Genomic DNA, 21,501 nt, shown 5'->3' on the forward strand with positions numbered 1-21,501 from the left:
GAGTCCCATATCGACATAAACTGAAAGTTCGCTCAGCAGAAGCCACTGCTCCAAAACCGCCATAAAAAGCCAGACTATGGTTTGCAACTGTCATGGATTAATGTCCTCTGGTCTGATGAAACAAAAACAGAACTGTTTGGCCATAATCACCATCGTTATGTTTGGAGGAAAAAGGGGGAGGCTTGCAAGCCGAAGAACACCATCCCAACCATGAAGCACGGTGGTGGCAGCATCATGTTGTGGGAGTGCTTTGCTGCAGGAGGGACTGGTGCACTTCACAAAATAGATGTCATGAGGAAGGACAATTATGTGGATATATTGAAGCAACATCTCAAGACGTCAGTCAGGAAGTTAAAGCCTGGTCAAAATTGGGTCTTCCAAATGGACAATGACCCCAAGCATACTTCCAAAGTTGTGGCAAAATGGCTTAAGGACAACAAAGTCAAGGTATTGGAGAGGCCATCACAAAGCCCTGACCTCAATCCCATAGAAAATGTGTGGGCAGAACTGAAAAATTGTGTGAGCAAGGAGGCCTAGAAACCTGACTCAGTTACACCAGCTTTGTCAGGAGGAATGGGCAAAATTTAAAAAAACTTATTGTGGGAAGCTTGTGGAAGGCTACCCAAAAACGTTTGACCCAAGTTAAACAATTGAAAGGCAATGCTACCAAATACTAATTGAGTGTATTGTAAACTTCTGACCAACTGGGAATATGATGAAAAAAATAAAAGCTGAAATAAATCACTACTATTATTCTGACATTTCACATTCTTAAAATAAAGTGGTGATCCTAACTGACCTAAGACAGGGAATTTTTACCCAGATGAAATGTCAGGAATTGTGAAATTGAGTTTAAATGTATTTGGCTAAGGTGTATGTAAACTTCAGACTTCAACTGTATGAGTAGCTGTAATTTTTCAATCAATACTTCACTGGAGGACTTTCTTCAATACAACACAGATATTCAATGATATACAGTTGAGTCTGCACAAGAACGTACATATTCTGCAATTTTTTGGATGATATTGTTTGTAGGACGGATAGAGAAATAGAAAGACAGATGAATACTGCATTACTGACACAGATAGCTTTACCACAGATTGTGCAGCTAAATGATGAGGGACGTGGATATGGTCTTCATCTCACCTGATAACCCTTTCACACTATCAATGAAACACAGTCAAAGAACAATATTCACATACTTTACAAAGGGGCCTCTCTAATATACTGCTGTGCTCAGAGCTAAGACATCTGTTGAGAATATGGCCGCACAACAGCCATACTTCAGCAGTTCTGACAGCTGGGTAGACTGCCTGTCGATATAGTGAATACAGGCCTTATAGGCCTGCTTACCACCATTTTGGCAGTTGGTTTGGTGCATAACCAGATTGCACAAATTAAGGAGTAGATATAAAGTGAACACAGAAATGACGTTACTTGAGTGTGTAAAATGATGACATGTGATCATTCCAGACAACAGAGCTGCTTTTCGCCATCAAACCCCTCAATGAGATTCAACAAAAATAGGAACACAATGTAATAAAACATCTGTAAAAAAAGAATCACACAAAAACACTTTCAGAATATGATACTTGTTTTACATGAATAAATACATATATTTCACATTTATGTAGAGTTCAATGGATAAATGAATTTGCTGGACGGAAAGTGGTTTGTTCTGATACTGCAGGTAGCTTCATCAGGCCCTTGGTGGGATGTGTGTATCTCGAACTGTGAGTGTCTATCTATCTGAGGCCATGGTGTCCTTGAAGCCCCACACCTCCAGCAGGGCCACCTGGAAGCTCTCGGTGGAGCAGAGCGGTGGGTTGTCAAAGGTGGTGCAGCGGGCTGTGCGTCCGTGGTTTAGCTCACTGTCGATGTACAGCGCGTTGCCCTCGCCTCCCCCTGGCAGGAGACAGTACAGCAGTTAAGATCATTTTCCTGTCTTATCTCGTTACGTGAACTGAACAATCGGATTTATCAATTAAGGAAGAGAGACGCTGGGTGAGAAGAAGAGAGGCACAGGCAAGGGCCACAAGGATTTTCAGTTAGTTTAATTGTGGCACTGTCCTTATCAATGACTGATATAGACCTGAGAACATCTCACTCACTCTGGCTAGTTTGATCGATTAAGAACAAGAAGGACTCCACTCACCCACTATGATGGAGTCAAAGTTTCCCGCCATGAACATGGAGGTGTTCCTGGAGTTGAGATGGAAGTGTCGGGCTGAGAGGAAGGGCGACAGGCGATCAGATGGGTCAGCGGCTGGCCTTTCCACGGGAAGGCGGTTGCCGTCCGAGTTCTGCTTGTCGGGGGGAGCCTCGTCCTCGGCAGGGACCTCGCTGCTCTGACCCTTGATGGTGGAGGCTAGCTCCGGGTGACGGATCACCACCCACTCATACCTCTCCATCTCCGGCTTCAGCTACACCGACAAAAAAAAACAGGAGGGATGCTCACGTTTGTGGGTTGATGTTCATCATTAAAATATAATTACTTGAACAGGAATACTCTTTGAAGTCAATGTTGTGTGAAGTGACTGGTGGCCATATTCATTACATCTCTATAATCTTCATACTGGAGGGGTTACCTTGAATCTTTCAGACACAAGTTGGACACTGAATACTCTGTCAGAATTGGTGCTTTTTCATTCCCTTGATCCCTCCCCAGTCTCTCTCTCTCTCTCTCTCTCTCTCTCTCGCTCTCTCTCCATGCATGTCTGATAGAACTCGATCCTTATCTTATTGTATGTGGTGTCAGGTGAGGGCCTTATCAGGTGGCATTGTACTGTTAGGCTCCAGTTCCAGGACTTTCCGTTGAGTGTGTGTGTGTGGCCACAGGCAGACCAACAGGGCACACAGCTGCGCATCATCCACACCACAACAGTTTAATAATTCACGCTAGGACTTGAAGCTATTTCTAGCTCAGGTACACTCAGCAAAACCTCTCTAAAGTTTACATAACATTTTGTTATATCACTCATTTTGGATCTGATATGCTTTTCTGTTCAGTGGGTGGAGGCCTGACTTGTGATAAGGAGACTAATTATTGTGACGGGCTATTACAAAAACTATTTGTAAGTCTTGCCCCCTGGTTCCCACTCTTAGTCACTTCTTTGACAATTCTGAGGATAAATTACACTGAACAAAAATAAAACATAACATGTAAAGTTTCATGTTCCATACGCACAAAATGCTTCTCTCTCTCAAATGTTGTGCACAAATTTGTTTACATCCCTGTTTAGTGAGCATTTCTCCTTTCCCAATATAATCCATCCACTTGACAGGTGTGGCATATCAAGAAGCTGATTAAACAGCATGATCATTACACAGGTGCACCCTGTGCTGGGGACCATAAAGAGGCCACTCTAAAATGTGCAGTTTCGTCACACAACACAATGCCACAGATGTCTCAAGTTTTGAAGGAGCATGCAATTGGCATGCTGACTGCAGGAATGTCCACCAGAGCTGTTGCCAGAGAATGTAATGTTAATTTCTCTACCATAAAATGGCAGAAAATGTCATGTTAATTTCTCTACCATAAGCCGCCTCCAACGTTGTTTTAAAAGAATTTGGCTGTACATCCAACTGGCCTCACAACCGCCGTCGTCTGGGCTAGCAGGTTTCTGATGTAAACTTTGTGAGCAGGTTGCCCCATGGTGGCGGTGGGGTTATGGTATGGGCAGACATAAGTTACTGACAATGAACACAATTGTATTTTACCGATTGCAATTTGAATGCACAAAAACACCATATGTGATCCTCAGGCCCATTGTCAGGTCAATTTTCTTTAAGTTATCTGTGACCAACAGATGCATATCTGTATTCTCAGTCATATGAAATCCATAGATTAGGGCCTAATGAATTGATTTCTTCATATGAACTGTAACTCAGTAAAATTGTTGCGTTTATATTTTTTGTTCAGTATATATGGGACGCACCCAAAATAATTCCCAAAACATGCTACACCTCAAAAATAATACATAAAAGCACAGAATGGTGGGTTCACATAGCCTAATTGGATGAGAAAATGAAAGTGAATAGGGAAATAGACAACTCACCCTGAAGATGAAACATTCTCCGGTCCCAAAGAAGCCGAGTTTGTTCCCGCCTCGCTTGCGCTCCTCCCAATCTGTAGAGAGGAAGGCTCCACATACCTGGATAGACAATGCAGGGTATGGTGACAGGGTGTATTACAGTAGCATCAATGGGAGAAGTGGGATAGAAAATAAAAGGAATGTTAGAAGGCATAGGAGAATAGGTAAATAGGGATAGGACAGTTTGAGACAGGGTTGCACCCAAAAACGTGTTTTATTCAGTCACAAAATGCTTATTATTAGAAGTAGACAATGCATACTGTACATGTATCCATATATCATTACATTATCAGTCTTTACCATGTCAATATGATTGAAAAACTGACTCAACTGTAGATTTAAAAACACTTGATCCTCCATGCCATAATCCTGTGAGCTCGATAGTTACTTGTCTATTGCTGTGGATGTCATTATGTTAATACATGAGGGGGTAAGGGCACACACACAAGTCGTAAGTGTGTGTAAGGTCCCTACGTCAGATTCACAGGTCCGGATGAGTAGCAGAGTGGGCTCATAGCCTTCGACATGAGCGTAGAACCTGGGACAAAAGGAATGGACAACCACGATTACACATCACATCACTTACAGTCTGGCCATGCATGCGTGCAAGTATCTCTATGAAAAACACAAACTACCCGTTATCAATCATGTTGTATCTTAAAGATGAGAAAGAAAAAAGAAAGGGGGACCTTTTCAACTGAAGATGCAACAAATGACATTTAGCCTACAGCATGATACATTCCATAAGTGCTTTAAAGTCAGATTTAGATGAATAGTCAGATTTGTAGAATCATTTCATTTTTAGAATCATCCTGCAGTGACTCTTTGGTCAATTATTTCTATGTAGCATTACTCAGAAAGTTAAACCATTCCCTATTGAAAAACCAAATGTGTCAATCTGAGTCTGAAAGATCAGCATTTTTCACTAGCTAGTCTTTATAGCCACCTAGTGATGTACTTTGGATAGCTCTGACCGACTATACAACGACAAGGATAAGGGCATTGCTGATTCATAACTGAACCTTGCCTAATAAATCAGACTTTGATACCAATTCTTGCTAAACAATCTGAAAACAAAAAAGCACTGCAAAAATCATGGACATTTTCCTTACAAGACATTCAAATTACAATTGAACTTAACTGGTTGTCTGTGCGGTTGGTCCTTCAGTTGCTCCTAATTTGAGTGAAACTATCCACAGGGAAATCTTGTTTACCCAAAGCGCCGGCACTGAAGATAACATTTCTATCAACTGGCACAAAACCATGTGAACATCAGTTAGTATACATGCATCGCGACCATGTACCTCCGTCTGTTTAACAATACTGTGGATATTTTGTCTCAACTTTCAACAAGCCGAAGCACCAACACCACAGATAATCTGTAGAGTAAATTCAAATATATTTAACAATGGCAGGAAAATTAAACCAATGCATGGATTAATGTCATACCTTGTCCATAGACTGCTTACTGGATAAGGAAACCAATTTGTCATTTGGGTGAACTATCACTATAAAGTCCCAAAATGGATGTAGCCTACCAATTGCAGATTGCCTCTTTATGGTAAGGTAGCCGTGACTGTGGGGAAAGGTACAGAGTAAGATAAGTATGAAGAACTGGGTAAAGTAGGAAGTGAACCAATGGGTCGGGCTTGGCGACATTACAGCATAGCGACGATAATATTGCATATCTGCGGTGATATAGCCTATAGGTGATATGAAAATGTTGCTATAAGCATGAAAATGTACCATGGCTTTATTAAAAAATAAATAAAGTAACCTTTTTAACTAGGCACGTCAGTTAAGGACAAATTCTTATTTACAATGACAGCCTACACCGGCCAAACCCAGACAACGCTGGGCCAATTGTGCGCCACCCTATTGGACTCCCAATCACGACCGGTTGTGATACAACCTGAATTCGAACCAGGGAGTCTGTAGTGACGCCTCTAGCACTGAGATGCAGTGCCTTAGACCGCTGCGCCACTCAGGAGCTTTAGCCTTGAAGTATTATGGTACTACCAGGGTACTGCAGTTGTACCAAAATATTACCATGGAATTGCACCATTTATACCACGGTATAGATCGGATACATGGAAAAACCTTGGTTTTAACCTGCATTATACACTGAGCGTACATAACATTAAGAACACCCCCAACCCCCCTTTGCCCTCAGAGTAGCCTAAATTTGTCGGGGCAAGGACTCTACAAGGTGTTGAAAGCGTTCCACAGGGATGCTGGCCCATGTTGACTCCAATGCTTCCCACAGTGGATGGATATCCTTTGGTTGGTGGACCATTCGTGATACACACAGGAAACTGTTGATCATGAAAAACCCAGCAGCGTTGCAGTACTTGACACAAAGCGGTACGTCTGGCACCAGCTACCATACCCTGTTCAAAGGCACTTAAATCATATCTTGCCCATTCACCCTCTGAATGGCACACATACACAATCCATGTCTCAACTGTCTCAAGGCTTAAAAATCCTTATTTCACCTGTCTCCTCCCCTTCATCTACACTGAAGTGCATTTATCAAGAGACATCATTAAGGGATCACAGATTTCACCTGGTCAGTCTGTCATGGAGAGAGCTGGTGTTCCTAATGTTTTGTATACTCAGTGTACATTCTACCATGGTAACACACAAGTATGATAAATAGTACAAACAATTATCATATGCTACCATCTTTATTAATTGTGTTACCATGGTATAATGGAAGTATAATGCATTAAATAAATACCCCCCCCCAAAAAAGGTGGTTGACATGCCAGTAGCATATGCTTGTCTCAAAGATTAAGCCATGCAAGTCTAAGTACACACGGCCAGGACGGTGAAACTGCGAATGGCTCATTAAATAAGCTATCGATTTATTATATTGCTGCATTTATATACCAGTTATATACTATTTCTGATAAAGAGGCATTCGTCTAATATTGTTGGTCCTAGTTTGTCTAAAATCAAAGAAAAAAGGAAAGATTTGCTGTCAAAAAGGGGTAAAACTTTCTGTATTAATAGTACAGTTTCTTACTGATGTTTGGGTTCCCTATGAGATATATGGCAGCCTAATCTTTGGCCTTTTGTAATCATTTATTTATAGTCAAGGGGTGTTATGCATGTTTCGGCCCGCAGAGGGAGCAGCTCACTCTAGTGGTTGCTTCACGCACTCTCACTCTGTGGCTTTCGCGCTTGCCTGCCTTGTCAGTGAGTCAGTTAAAAGAGAGACAATTGAAAACTGAGAGAAGCATCAGATAATCAAATGATTTTAAACCTTATTTTCACAGTGAGTGAGTTATAAAGCATAGGATATGAAACACCAAGTTTAGTGGAGTGTAATGATATGATTGTTATATTTTGACGACGTTTTGATAGCTTTTGAGTACTGCCTTTTATAAATTAAACTAATGTCGGCTAACAATAGCTCCAGTCAAGCTAGCGTGTTGTAGTCATGGTGACAGAGGGCTCCAACGAACGTTCACACAGTGTAAAACTGGATAAGAGCGTCTGCTAAATGACTTAAATGTAAATGTAAAACAAAAGGAAACATTTTAACAGAAGTTAGTTCAATTTCTATGGTTCTACGAATACCTGGAAGACCGTCAATACGGTCGAAAGTATGGATCTCACTGGAATAAAGACCTCCATCCCTGCCATTATTGAAAGAGATCGTGATACCTCACATCTCAAAATAGGGCTACTTAATGTTAGATCCCTCACTTCCAAGGCAGTTATAGTTAATGTACTAATCACTGATCATAATCTTGATGTGATTGGCCTGACTGAAATATGGCTTAAGCCTGATGAATTCACTGTGTTAAATGAGGCCTCTCCTCCTGGTTACACCAGTGACCATATCCCCCGTGCATCCCGCAAAGGCGGACGTGTTGCTAACATTTACAATACCAAATTTCAATATACAAACAAGAAAAATGATTGCGTTTTCATCTTTTGAGTTTCTAGTCATGAAGTCTTTGCAGCCTACTCACTTTTTATAGCTACTGTTTACAGGCCTCCTGGGCCATATACAGCGTTCCTCACTGAGTTCCCTGAATTCCTATCGGACCTTGTGTAGTCATCGCAGATAATATTCCGATTTTTGGTGACTTTAATATTCACATGGAAAAGTCAACAGACCAACTCCAAGAGGCTATTGGAGCCGTCATCGACTCAGTGGGTTTTGTCCAACATGTCTCCGGAACTACTCACTGCCACAGTCATACTCTGGACCTAGTTTTGTCCCGTGGAATAAATATTGTGGATCTCAATGTTTTTCTCATAATCCTGGATTATCGGACCACCATTTTATTTCATTTGCAATCGCAACAAATAATCTGCTCAGAACCCAACCAAGGATCATCAAAAGTCGTGCAATAAATTCTCAGACAAGCCAAAGATTGCTAGATGCCCTTCCAGACTACCTCCACCTACCCAAGGATGTCAGAGTACAACAATCGGTTAACCACCTAACCTTGCGTAATATCCTCGATGCAGTCGCACCCCTAAAAACATTTGTCATAAGAAACTAGCTCCCTGGTATACAGAAAATACCCGAGCCCTGAAGCAAGCTCCCAGAAAATTGGAACGGAAATGGCGCCACACCAAACTGGAAGTCTTCCGATTAGCTTGGAAAGACAGTACCGTGCAGTAACGAAGAGCCCTGACTGCTGCTCGATCATCCTATTTTTCCAACTTAATTGAGGAAAATAAGAACAATCCTAAATGTATTTTTGATACTGTCACAAACTGTCACAAAACCTCTTTGACGAAAAGATTTTGATCATTAGAAAGCAGATTACGGACTCCTCTTTATATCTGCGTATTCCTCCAAAGCTCAGTTGTCCTGAGTCTGCACAACACTGACAGGACCTAGGATAAAAGGAGACACTCAAGTTTTTTAATAGTATATCTCTTGACACATTGATGAAAATAGTCATGGCCTCTAAACCTTCAAGCTGCATACTGGACCTTATTCCAACTAAACTACTGAAAGAGCTGCTTTCTATGCTTGGCCCCCCTATGTTGAACATAATAAATGGCTCCCTATCCACCGGATGTGTACCAAACTCACTAAAAGTGGCAGTGATAAAGTCTCTCTTGAAAAAGCCAAACTTTGACCCAGAAAATATATAAAACTATATCGGCCCTTACCAAATCTCCCATTCATCTCAAATATTTTAGAAAAAGCTGTTGCGCAGCAAACTTACTGCCTTCCCGAAGACAAAATGTATACGAAACGCTTCGTCTGGTTTTAGACCTTATCATAGTACTGAGACTGCACTTATGAAAGTGGTAAATTACCTTTTAATGGCGTCAGACCAAGGCTCTGCATCTGTCCTCGTGCTCCGAGACCTTAAGTGCTGCTTTTGATGCCATCGATCACCACATTCTTTTGGAGAGATTGGAAACCCAAATTGGTCTACACGGACAAGTTCTGGCCTGGTTTAGATCTTATCTGTCGGAAAGATATCAGCTTGTCTCTGTGGATGGTTTGTCCTCTGACAAATCAACTGTACATTTCAGTGATCCTCAAGGCATCTGTTTTAGGATATCTGCCAACACACATACTAGCTGTTGGACTAAGTCAGCACAAGACAAGGACGCCTGATATACTCTAGGTAGGGATATGTAGGGGAGAGCGGTCACATAGCCTTGGAGGGTGAGTTTTGTGCTCCAACCCACAGGTCAGGCTGTTGGTGACTGAAAGTAAAGCACAACTCAAAGTTGAGCTTCTACTACTGGAAGATGTAATCCAAAAAACCAGGAGCAGCGGAGCAGTCAACTTGCACAATATGGCCAAGCGAACTTTGTGAGAAGAAATAAGGAAGTGAGTGTTTCATATGAACCGTGGGCACGTCCTCCCACGTCACCGATATGACTGTCATTATTACCCGACCTGCACGGCGTGCGGGGGATATAATCCATACTTTCAACCGTACTGACAGTCTGAAAGGTATGAAGTTGAACTTGACTGTTAAGGATATGTCGAGATAAGACAATAACTTTTTACAAATTGTTTTTTAGTATGTTGGCTATTTAGAAAGGTAGAAGAGTAGTCAGCTGAATGAGAGAGAACCAACTAAAACTGTACCGAAGAGAGAAGCACCAGATAAATGTATTGTTTTAAACCTTATCGTCAAGGTGTCAGTCTCCATTCTTCTCACCATAACCTATCTAGGTCCCAAGGTTTAATAGTAGGGCACACTACTAGACCATGTGTGTGTTGTGGTTTTTCACTATGAGCTAAAGGGGTTTAACCTTTTGACGAGTAAGTTCTAAATATTAATAATGGCCCTTACAGCGAGTTCTTTTTGCACGCGGGGCCAGCATTCTATGCTGCTGTTCTAGAATTTGATTGTTGCATTTTGCCACGATTCTCTACATCCCTCTTTGTATCAATACTGCAATGTCTGATACAATAGTTGCATACAAAAAGTGAGAGCCGGGTATGAGCAAATATTACATATGTCGACCATGGCTAAAGCCTGAGAACGGCTGGCATCCTAAACACTTTTTCTTCATTTAAAAAAAATGTATGTAATTTATCACCACTGCACATGTAGCCTACAGAGGCCTGCCTCGTCACCAAGCGAGGAAGATTTCACATCAAATGCAGTGACTTATGGCTTGGATAGGTTTTAGCCTGGTCAAGGCTGAGGATAATGAGAACAGAGTGGTGGACAAAGTCATGTTGGCAACAAAGTGAGGTACTTTGTGCGTGCAATCAGCTAGATTGTATGCAGAACGTGGCATGAGTGAAGCGAGGCTGTAGATACAGTTGAAATCGGAAGTTTACATACACCTTAGCCAAATACATTTAAACTCAGTTTTTCACAATTCCTGACATTTAATCCTAGTAAACACTCCCTGTCTTAGGTCAGTTAGGATCACCACTTTATTTTAAGAATGTGAAATGTCAGAATAATACTAGAGAGAAGAAAAAAAAGTTCAGCTTTTTCTTTCTATCATCACATTCCCAGTTGGTCAGAAGTTTACATACACTCGATTAATATTTGGTAGCATTGCCTTTAAATTGTTTAACTTAGGTCAAATGTTTTGGGTAGCCTTTCACAAGCTTCCCACAATAAGTTGGGTGAATTTTGGCCCATTCCTCCTGACAGAGCTGGTGGAACTGAGTCAGGTTTGTAGGCCTCCTTGCTCGCACACACTTTTTCAGTTCTGCAAACAAATTTTCTATAGGATAGAGGTCAGGGCTTTGTGATGACCACTCCAATACCTTGACTTTGTTGTCCTTAAGCCATTTTGCCACAACTTTGGAAGTATGCTTGGGGTCATTGTCCATTTGGAAGATCCATTTGCGACCACGCTTTAACTTCCTGACTAATGTCTAGAGATGTTGCTTCAATATATCCACATAATTGTCTCTCCTCATGATGCTATCTATTTTGTGAAGTGCACCAGTCCCTTCTTTCTTACTGAATAGCCTTTCAGGTTATGTCAATATAGGACTCGTTTTACTGTGGATATAGATACTTTTGTACTGGTTTCCTCCAGCATCTTCACAAGGTTCTTTGCTGTTGTTCTGGGATTGATTTGCACTTTTCGCACCAAAGTATGTTAATCTCTAGGAGACAGAATGCGTTTCCTGCCTGAGCGGTATGACGGCTGCATGGTCCCATGGTGTTTATAATTGCGTACTATTGTTTGTACAGATGAACGTGGTACCTTCAGGCGTTTGGAAATTGCTCCCAAGGATGAACCAGACTTTTGGAGGTCTACAATTTTTATTCTGAGGTCTTGGCTGATTTATTTTGTTTTTCCCATTATGTCAAGCAAAGAGGCACTGCATTTGAAGGTAGACCTCCAATTGACTCCAATGATGTCAATTAGCCTATCAGAAGCTTCTAAAGCCATGACATAATTTTCTGGAATTTTCCAAGCTGTTTAAAGGCACAGTCAACTTAGTGAATGTAAACTTCTGACCCACTGGAATTGTGATACCGTGAATTATAAGTGAAATAATCTGTCTGTAAACAATTGTTGGAAAAATTACTTGTGTCATGCACAAAGTAGATGTCCTAACCGAATTGAAGAAATTTGTGGAGTGGATGAAAAACAAGTTTTAATGACTCCAACCTAAGTGTATGTAAACTTCCGACTTCAACTGTATAATGGGTTATCATAAACTATGGAGCTAGACAGGATTATCTAGGTTTATGCCTTGGTGCCATCTACGGACTACTAACTATACAATATATTCCTAGGAGAAGTCGATGGAATGGAACAACCCAAATCGTGGTCTTCATAATTGTGAGAATGCATTACAAATCAAGGAATACCAAAAATTGATTAAACTTTTTTTTTCTGTTATATTTCAGAAACGGAGCCCAGGAGTCCAGTTTATTTATTTTTAGTCAGTTTATAAACCCCACTAAAATAGTTTCATCCATTTCTGGCAACCCTATTCGCACTACGGCTAGGCAGTAGGCTTGTATTTGGCTGATGATCTGTGAGGCGAAAGGATTTTATTTGCTTTGTGATTGGTCAAAAACTGTAAACAACTCGTCAAGTCATGTGGTCCGGTTCTTGTAAACACTGTAACAAGCACATGCAGATTTGTTATAAACTGAAAGGTGGCCAAACTAAGTTGGTATTTTCCAGACAGCCATCTTTGACTTGGTTTATTTGCGTCTTTTGCCATGATCAAAACAACTAGGAACTCTGAAAAATACAAAGTAAAATCATGACATCAGTGATCTTCAGGTCGGAAAGTCGGAGCTCTAGAAAGAGGCGCAGAGTTGGAATTCCGAGTCGGAGCAACCCCCCCCCTCCCCGAGTTCCCGGTTGTTTTGAAATCACTGAAGTCTGACATGTCCAAGGTCCAAGTTGTTTTGAATTCGGCATTATAGTTAATGGCATTCTGGGATTAGGGAGTTTTAACTTGCCTGTCAAACAAACACGGCTGCCATCAAAAATAATTTAGTTGCTGTTCTTTTCCAAACAACATTATATTAGTCCCTTGTGCTCACCAGAGATGTGGTACATTGTAAACAAGTCTAGCTGTTAGGTCACTTACATCATCATTTGCAAATAAATTCATAAAAAATCCTACAATGTGATTTTCTGGATTTTTTTTCTTCTCATTTTGTCTGTCATAGTTGAAGTGTACTACCTATGATCAAAATGACAGGCCTCTCATCTTTTTAAGTGGGAGAACTTGCACAATTGGTGGCTGACTAAATCATTTTTTGCCCCACTGTATTTCAGATCATACGCTGCAGGGTCCACTCAACAATGATCACAAATATGTGATCGTTCTCATCAAAGGGTTAAGAGGGTTCCCTAGACTACGCTTTGCTATTGCAGAGCGAGTAGTCAATATTACATTATGTGAGTACCATACATGACTATGTTTTTGGTCACTTTACCCAAATAATTATGTGACGCAAACCATCATGAACAACTACCATGCTTTCACGTTTCACTATATGCTACTAGTAGAAAACCATAGTAGTTTTTTCACTGTACTACCATGGTGCATCTTTGTACCATGGTAGTACAATGAAAATATTATGTTTTTGTTACTACCATGGCAGAAAAATACCTTGGTATTTGCACCAGTACCATGGTATTTTCTGCATTGGTAGTGACAAAAAAAACATGATAGTGCTCGTATTTTCCCCATTGTACTACCATGGTCCATTTTTGTCAGGTTAGCTTTTTGTTTCCGTGCAAGCTGAATAGTCTGTATAGAAATGTAGGTCCATTATTTCTACAGTTTTCATTTGGTTTTAGTCATTTCAAAGTAGATTGAGACCTGTTCCCCCTAGGAAAACACCTGTGGGCCACATTGGATCGTTACTTGACACCCGTGGTCTAGTGGTTAGCCTCGGCTGCAGGATAAAGTGGCTACAATGAGACTGGTAAAGTGGGCAGAAAGTACCTGTTGAGGCTGCAGCCATGGGTTGAGGTGGTGAAGAGGAGCTGCGGTTCGCATAGGGCGAAGCGCTCGGGGATCCACGACCAGATGTCCTTCATCTCCTTGGCGCTGACTACCTCAGAGGAGAAGGTGTCCGGGTTCAGAGCCAGCTGCACGGTCCGCCTATCGCCATGGTAACCAGGCAGGAAGGAGAAGACTACTTTGTTAGTAACACAAACTCCTGATTGGAGAGTCAAAGAAGTGTTTGTACAGTATATAGGGCCATGACGTTGTGGTAATGGAAGGTTCATATGGTATTTTCCAAGCTTGTCTGGGCACATCATGGTTGTTGTTGTTGGAAATGTACAACTCTTGACCTAAAAAGGGCCACAGCGTGAGCTGGAAGTGATCCAACAGCACCTAATTCAAACCTTTCAAACAAGGTGATTGGACCATCTAATCAGGGACTTTAATTAGGCCTACACAATTGAGTGGTGAGGAGAAGCAAAAGCCTGCAGAGTTAAGGTTTGACTATGGTACAGTGTAATATGTCCAAATCTTGTTTCCTGGTCACTTAGATTAGGATACATTACAGAGAATATGGCCAAGGTTCCTAATACAATTTATCACTAATGAGGGAGGTCAGCTCCTGTGTTAACAGGTAATGAGAGAGAGTGGAAAGAGAGAGAGGGAGGAGACACCTACCTCGGGCTAACAAAGCCAAGTTCATGGGAGAATGAAGGAGCATGAGCAGTAGACGACACATGGACACAAGAGTAAAGGTGCAAATGGAAGAAGACGGTGGAAGGCAAAAAAAATGAACAGCAAAGGAAAAAAAGAGAACAAAAAAGGTGCACAGAAACTATGAATAGAAAGGTGAGAAATTAATCAACGACAAAAAGCAAGCCAGAGCCACAACAGGAAAAAAGAGCAAGCAAACTAAAAACAGAGAATCAATTAGACAATCCAAATGCTTTTAGCAGCAAGTCGTACCAGCTTTATATAGCCAGGAACAATGGCCACCTCTCACTGGTGGCTCATGAGGTCATGCACAGTTGTGCAAGTGCATGCCTCTCATCCTGATTTGGTTTATGGCTTGTTGCCCTTAGAACCATGTCTAATGTTTATTTACGCTGCCATTAGCTAAGGCGCTACCATGGCATTAGCAGTAGCATCCATTGCTTCTGACTTCCATTAATTTGAGTTGTAAACTGTTCATTTTTTTAATAGGTAAATTAGACCCAATTAGAACTGATGCTGTCACTAGCCCTGCTCACTCACCTCTTCTGTTTGACAGTGATGCCCTTCTGCTGCAGCGATTTCTCGTTGGTGAGCTGCACGAGAGTGATCTCTTTGCGACTGAACAAGCGGATAGAGAAGGCCTTCTCCAGCAGCTTGTCCGGGGTGATGTAGGAGCCGATGGCCTTGACGAATGCCTGGATCTCTGCCTTGACCCCCACAGAGTCCTGTTTTTGGCCCTCTGATTGCTGTGTTCCATCCCCGGCCTTCTGCTTGCGGTAGAACTTGAGCAGGGCCAGGGCAACGCGGTACAACACCTTGTATCCTTCCACCAGGAAGACGTCTAGGACCCTTGCCACGTGGCTGAAGGGCAGGTCACCTAGCACCCAGCGTTGCCAGTCCGAGTACACCGCCACCACGTCCTGCGCTGTAGCCACTATGAGCTTGTGAGCTGCCGGGCAGTACTTGTTGGCCAGGACGCCAAAGGTCATGAAGCTGGACTCATAGGCCAGGAAGGTCTGGTCTACAAAGTGTTGGCCCGGCTCATTGCAGGCCAGCAGACGGCTGATGTGCTCGAAGCACTGCGCCTCATTGGCACTGAAGTGCAGCAGGAGGGCTGTCATCGCGGGCAGCGCCGGGCAGTGCGAGATGTCCGGGAACTGTCCCTCCAGACAGGAGATGACCCGGTGGACGACGGTCACTGCGTCTGCCATGAGGCAGTAGTGCGGCACAGCGCTGCCGTCCACAAAGTCTGGCAGTGGGATGGAGGACAAGGCTTTTTTACCTGTGTCGTCGCCCATGAGGTCGCGGTAGACCTCGGCGTCGGGTGTCACGGTTCGACAGGGGATTGCCTTAATGAGTTGCTGGTAGACCTGGGCACGGAGCTTGTGGTTCTTGGACCAGTAACCCTGCCTGGCCAGCTTTTTGAGCTCCACGTGGTCCTTAACGTCCAATTTGGAGGTGCCACTGCTCTTGGCCATGTCCCCCATTTGGGTCCAGTCCACAAAGCAGCCATAGTCCTCCTCAGCCATGGCTGCATTAGCTTCTGGACTGCGGCTGAGGGGTCTGGTCTGGAATATAGCCTAGTCTAACTAGCCTTTGTGCTCCTCACTAAAGATATGTCAAGGGTGTGTTTCTCAACCGTCCATGATGTTCACTGTATGTGAGGGGTAGAGAGGAGGAAAGAATGAGTTTCTGTAAAAATAACATATTGTTTTGCTTGACATTTATCTCACTGCTAAAGCACCTGCAACGACCAAGTGCCGAACTAGGCTAACTGCTCCCTTGAGTGTACCCATGTCTCTCCCCTCTGACATGACTGGCTCTCAGTAACTCTATCCACTGCCTGAGACCGTGAGTCAGACAGCGTACATGTTTGGTTGTCAGTGGTTATATGCACAAAGGAGTGTTTAAAATCTGGTGGCAGTAAAGAGGAAAGGGGCAACTCAAAAGCAAAATGAAGGACTGCAAGGCAGCATACAGAAACAAGTTACAAAACCTGTTTAACAAGGCAAAGCCTGGCAAGGGCTACAAACCATCACAGGCTACAAACCAGAGACATTGTATGACCTTCAAAAATGACCTTGCTTTTGCAAATTATTTGAACAGTTTCTATTGTAGGTTTGATTTGTGATTTTACATCACTGCAGAAAGTGTCCTTGGACAGTATAGACAGCATACCAGCTGTTGGTATACAGATCTCTGTGAATGGCATCAAGCAATATGTTCAACTGTCAACTCACAAAAACCTTATGGTCCAGACGGCGTCAGCAGCAAGGCACTTCAGGCATGCGCAGACCAGCTCACATTTCCGTTCCAGAAGCTGTTCCAGCGGTCAATGAACACTGGGATAATTCCAGACTTAAGGAAGAAGTCGCTGATTACCTAAAAAAAAACAGGCCAAAAGAAAATAAATGATTTACAGTAATCTGTACCTATGTTTTGAAAAAATTATTCAAAAACTAAATTATTTCTGGTCTCTCATCCCAATTAGACTCAAACCAATTAACCTACCATGCCTCCAGGAATGTTGATGATAAGTTACTGGTCATGCTGAACAATATCTACAAACATATAGAAAAGGCAAATAGCCTCGTGAAAATTGTATTCATTGACTTCAGTAGCGCGTTTAACACCATTCAACCCCACCTACTGGTGATAAGCTGGTGAATTTGTGTGTCAACTCTCTATTGATCAAGTGGATTATTAATAGGTTCCTGTGTGAACCGTACTCAACAAGTGAAGTTAACTCTACCATCTCTACATCTAGAACTGTGAATATGGGAGCCCCTCAAAGTTGCCTACCGTCACTGATATTGTACACAAACAATTGTCAAGCCTCTGGCGCAAGCCACACTTTTTGTATATGTAGATGACACCACTGTTGTGTGTTTCCTCCACCCAGACCAAACCTCTCTTCAAGGTTTTGACAGAGAGACGGAAAAATTTGTCCAGTGGTGTCAACCCAGGAAAATCATATGGTCCGGACGGCGTCAGCAGCAAAGCACTTCAGGCAAGCTGTTCCAGCTGTAACTGAACAGTGGGATAATTCCAGACTTATTGAAGAAATTCAATGACTGTGCCTTTGGAAAAATAAAGAAATCATTTGAATGTTGACCGCCATATCTTAAAAATGTTCTATAAATCTTTTCAACGCTGATACTGATTATTGGAGGACCAAAAAAAGCAGACACAGATTAATCAACCAATTTTTATTGTATATATATATATATATATATATATATATATATATATATATATATAAAATGACAATTACTGAATGAACACTTATTTTAACTTAATATAATACATAAATAAAAACAATTTAGTATCAAATAAATAATGAAACATGTTCCATTTTTTCAAATAATGCAAAAACACAGTGTTGGAAAAGAAACTAAAAGTGCAATATGTGCCATGTAAAAAAGCTAACGTTTAAGTTCCTTGCTCAGAACATGAGAACATATGAAAGCTGGTGGTTCCTTTAAACATGAGTCTTTTTTTATTCCCAGGTAAGAAGTTTTAGGTTGTAGTCATTATAGGACTATTTCTCTCTATACCATTTGTATTTGATATACCTTTGACTATTGGATGTTCTTATAGGCACTTTAATATTGCCAGTCTAATCTAATTATGTAAAATTCTGGCAAATTAATTACGGTCTTTGCTAGGAAGAAATGGTCTTCACACAGTTTGCAACGAGCCAGGCGGCCCAAACTGCTGCATATACCCTGACTCTGCTTGCACAGAACGCAAGAGAAGTGACACAATTTCCCTGGTTAATATTGCCTGCTAACATTAATTTATTTTAACTAAATATGCAGGTTTAAAAATATATACTTGTGCATTGATTTTAAGAAAGGCATTGCTGTTTATGGTTCGGTACATTAGTGCAACGATTGTGCTTTTTTTCACGAATGCGCTTTAGTTAAATCATCACCCATTTGACGAGGTAGGCTATAATACGATGATAAGTTAACAGGCACTGCGTTGATTATATGCACTGCATTGATTATATGCAACACAGGACAAGCTAGATAAACTAGTAATATCATCAACCATGTGTAGTTAACTAGTGATTATGTTAAGATTGATTGTTTTTTTACAAGATAGGTTTAATGCTAGCTAGCAACTTTACTCACCCCCTTCACTCAAAATCCATAGATATGGGGACTCTTTCTCCAACAGCCATTAGGCTGTATAATAGTCTGTTGGTCCCTCGAGTATACAGCATATTACACTTTCACTTTAAAATGTGTAGCTACAGCACTTTGAATGAATTATTTTGTGCATTTTCTGTGTTTTCATGTTTTATATACAGTCTTTTTAAGCACATGACCAAATGATAATACAGTTGATCTGAATCTCTCTGAAGGTCTTGCTGTCAGCAGTCAAACACCATTAGCACAAACTAGACTGGCTCTTGTAACAATCTTTTGACAGGACATGGCTGGGCTCCCTCCCAAAGGCATGGACATTCTCTTCTTCCATTGTTATGCATTGCTAGCCTGTATGAAGCCACAAAGCTATTTCACAATGACATTTGATGTTGGCTACAAATATGCAACCCACACTGGCTATATAGGTTAAGTTTGCCCAGACCTGAGACATGGCTATTGACTCCGAGATGGAGTCTCGTGACATCTACACAGCCATGTCATTGTTTAAAAGTGTATGGTTCTAAGCAGAAAAATATATATTGTATGCCAGATGATTAACACTGGCCAATGGCCACCCTTGACAGAAACGGATAAAAGTGTTGAACTGAACAACACTAGCTATTGCTAATATGGGATCATATTGGCTCAGATGCAGATGAGCACCAGCTAAAAATAAATTGGCTATACATTTCTGCTATATTGTAGAAATGCAATGTCTTGCAGAACCAATGAAAACAGCCATATTTCAGCACACCTTTCTGTATGGGGAGTTTGTAGGGTCAGACAGCAAGGGACTGATGATACCCATGACCTTACTGCGATCACGCCAGCTAGTTAACGTTATCTGGCGATTTAATGTGACAGGCGAGTGTGGAATTTACAGCAAGTTCAATGGCACGACAAGGTCCCGACACCACACTTCTGCATAGCAACCTGGCTATGTGGCTGGGTAAGCGATTGCCAAGTACCTCAACTCTGTAGCTCAGTTGGTAGAACATGGGGCTTGTAACGACAGGGTAGTGGGTTCGATCCCCGGGACCACCCATACGTAGAATGTATGCACACATGACTGTAAGTCGTTTTGGATAAAAGCGTCTGCTAAATGGCATATATTATTATTATAACTCCACGTTGAGGTACTTTGAAATCATAGTGGAGTTGAATTCGGTTATTTGGTCAGCTAGGACCTGCGGACGCCGTGAAAGCTGGTAAATGGTAGCTGTCACCATTTGCAATGGGGACAGGTTTCTTTCATTCCCGGTTTTAGCCATTGCATTGGTCCGTTGTCTTGTCAGTGTTTTCACCAGGTCAAGACATAACATTAGCTAGCATAGCTAGCTATATCACCTCAAAGAATTAGCTACGATCATGCATAGTTTTTGCTTTGCAAAACGAAAAGCTTTTCCTTCAGAGGGAGAGAGATAGTTAGCTGGCACCTAGCTAACTGACGAGGTTGAGACCAATTCTACTTCTCACTCTATCGAAATTGGTTGCTGTTGGGCGTTAAACTTGCATTACGGGCTAACTAGCAAATAGTATCATGGTACATAAAGGCAAGATGACTGCTACTTTGTGTCAATAACCGCTAAAGAAACATCAAGACATGAAAAATACCTGTCAAGATATGAAGTACTCCTACCTGATTTGTTCGTATGTTGGAGCCGCGTTCATATTTGGCAGTTTCGGACATGCGCAGTATCCCTGCTTTTGTCACGGTCCCTGCGCATGAGTGTCACGATCCATCTGGCGGAGAGTGAGGAATGTAAATGCAATGTTGTGTATGCCTTTTTTTCTTTAAGCTTTGTTACATATATGAAAGTGCACTGACATCTGCTGTAAGTGGGGAGATAGCTTTATATATATTTTGGTTTTGTTATTGTAATAACTATATTATAATGTGGAAGGATAGTAAAACAACCATTAGCCTAAAATGTAAATCTGATTACCCAAAATTATAGTGCAAAAAATGTCATATGATTTTGAAAAACAAGATGCGCCACTGCCGTTCCGGGCACCTCATGAGTTACTGTGAGGGAGCCAGTTGGGAGTGGTGGAATAGAGGCAATATCATCTGATTCATCATGCCTTGTTTACAGGCCTGGATGGCTGACAAAGTAGTTAAGTGCACTGGAAAAGGACAGGAAGCCACCCAGGCAACTTTAACAACACCATGCTTTGTCCTTCTACTCAAAGCACCCGCCCAAAAACCACAGCCTAGCACATGACAGTTATTACAGATAACTCAATTAGGCCATCATTACCCCTCCAATATGATTCTGGCCTTTTTACTTCGTGTTCCATTTCCTGTTCTATGTGGTTCATGTCTTCATTTGGTGTTCTTGCAGCAACAACAAGCTGACCCATAGGCCTATATGTGTGGGGAGACTTTAAAACAAATAGCCAAATGTCCATGCCATAGAAAGAGACTCCATCATGTTTTTCTGAGAACCTATACTGTATTTTGTGAAGGATTATAACCCATTCATATGACTCACAATGATGACATAGGGAGTACTGTTGTGGACAGTGTTGTCTATCTGCTCGTTGTATAATGCTATTAGTTCTATTATTTATCTACTTTCTTTCCCTCTACATTGTTGGGAAGGGCCCATAAGTAAGTATTTCACTGTTAGTC

The 21,501-nt window shown here is 41.7% G+C and overlaps 1 protein-coding gene across 5 annotated transcripts; it reads right to left on the reverse strand.

The window, feature by feature from the left end:
• Positions 1-778: 778 nt before the first annotated feature.
• Positions 779-20,596, reverse strand: LOC124039923 (TBC1 domain family member 24-like). Of its 5 annotated transcripts, none has more exons than XM_046356481.1 (9): positions 20,506-20,583; positions 17,221-17,270; positions 16,950-17,091; positions 15,250-16,363; positions 13,993-14,151; positions 4,569-4,632; positions 4,059-4,154; positions 2,156-2,423; positions 779-1,905 (listed from the first exon to the last, which is right to left on the reverse strand). In XM_046356481.1, exons 4-9 carry the CDS (start codon positions 16,236-16,238, stop codon positions 1,742-1,744), a joined length of 1,740 nt encoding a protein of 579 aa, XP_046212437.1. In that variant the 5' UTR covers positions 16,239-16,363; positions 16,950-17,091; positions 17,221-17,270; positions 20,506-20,583; the 3' UTR covers positions 779-1,741. The 5 variants fall into 5 exon arrangements, with proteins under 5 accessions (XP_046212437.1, XP_046212435.1, XP_046212438.1 ...); XM_046356479.1 differs by lacking the exon at positions 20,506-20,583 and adding an exon at positions 17,512-17,824; XM_046356482.1 differs by lacking the exon at positions 17,221-17,270 and having other exon boundaries at positions 20,506-20,596.
• Positions 20,597-21,501: the final 905 nt, after the last annotated feature.

This window comes from Oncorhynchus gorbuscha, linkage group LG07 (assembly GCF_021184085.1).
Source record: "Oncorhynchus gorbuscha isolate QuinsamMale2020 ecotype Even-year linkage group LG07, OgorEven_v1.0, whole genome shotgun sequence".
In the NCBI taxonomy this organism is placed as follows: domain Eukaryota; kingdom Metazoa; phylum Chordata; class Actinopteri; order Salmoniformes; family Salmonidae; genus Oncorhynchus; species Oncorhynchus gorbuscha.